The sequence below is a fragment of the Apis dorsata genome, unplaced genomic scaffold (genome assembly GCF_000469605.1).
Source record: "Apis dorsata unplaced genomic scaffold, Apis dorsata 1.3 scaffold_92, whole genome shotgun sequence".
NCBI classification, from domain to species: Eukaryota; Metazoa; Arthropoda; class Insecta; order Hymenoptera; family Apidae; genus Apis; species Apis dorsata.
Window position 1 is genome coordinate 1,340,123 of NW_006263390.1, and position 383 is coordinate 1,340,505.

At 53.3% G+C, this 383-nt stretch overlaps 1 protein-coding gene across 1 annotated transcript in view; it reads left to right on the plus strand.

Annotated features, from left to right (window-relative positions):
• LOC102676365 (signal-induced proliferation-associated 1-like protein 2) overlaps positions 1-383 on the plus strand; it is a 28,861-nt gene that overhangs the window by 21,169 nt on the left and 7,309 nt on the right. The window contains exons 4-5 of the mRNA XM_031508604.1: positions 1-118; positions 214-383. Of these exons, the coding sequence (XP_031364464.1) occupies positions 1-118; positions 214-383 (288 nt within the window). The remainder of the gene's footprint in view (positions 119-213) is intronic.

Genomic DNA, 383 nt, shown 5'->3' on the forward strand with positions numbered 1-383 from the left:
CGCGTGGGTCGTGGATTGGCCCTTCACAGGTCCAATTCGAGCTTGGAGCTTCCTCACAGTCCAGACCCTGCCTCTCGAGTGCCGGAGACTCCCCTGCGTAGGGAGTATGGATCTCACGGTAACCTCGATTAACCACCACAGATATTTATTTAAGATCCTCGCATCAAATATTTGAGCAAATTAAACGCGAAATCATACGATTTTTAATTTCAGGAAGCATCGACGTAGTGACACAATCGGGAGTGATGATCGGGGAGAATCTGTTCGCTATGCTTCAAGACTTGAGGCCGTCCGCGTCGGTGGCCTCGTCGACGCCCGATCAACGGAATTCAGTCGGCGTGGAGTACCTGAGACGCGTCCCCGACGGCCAATCGGTCGACGTG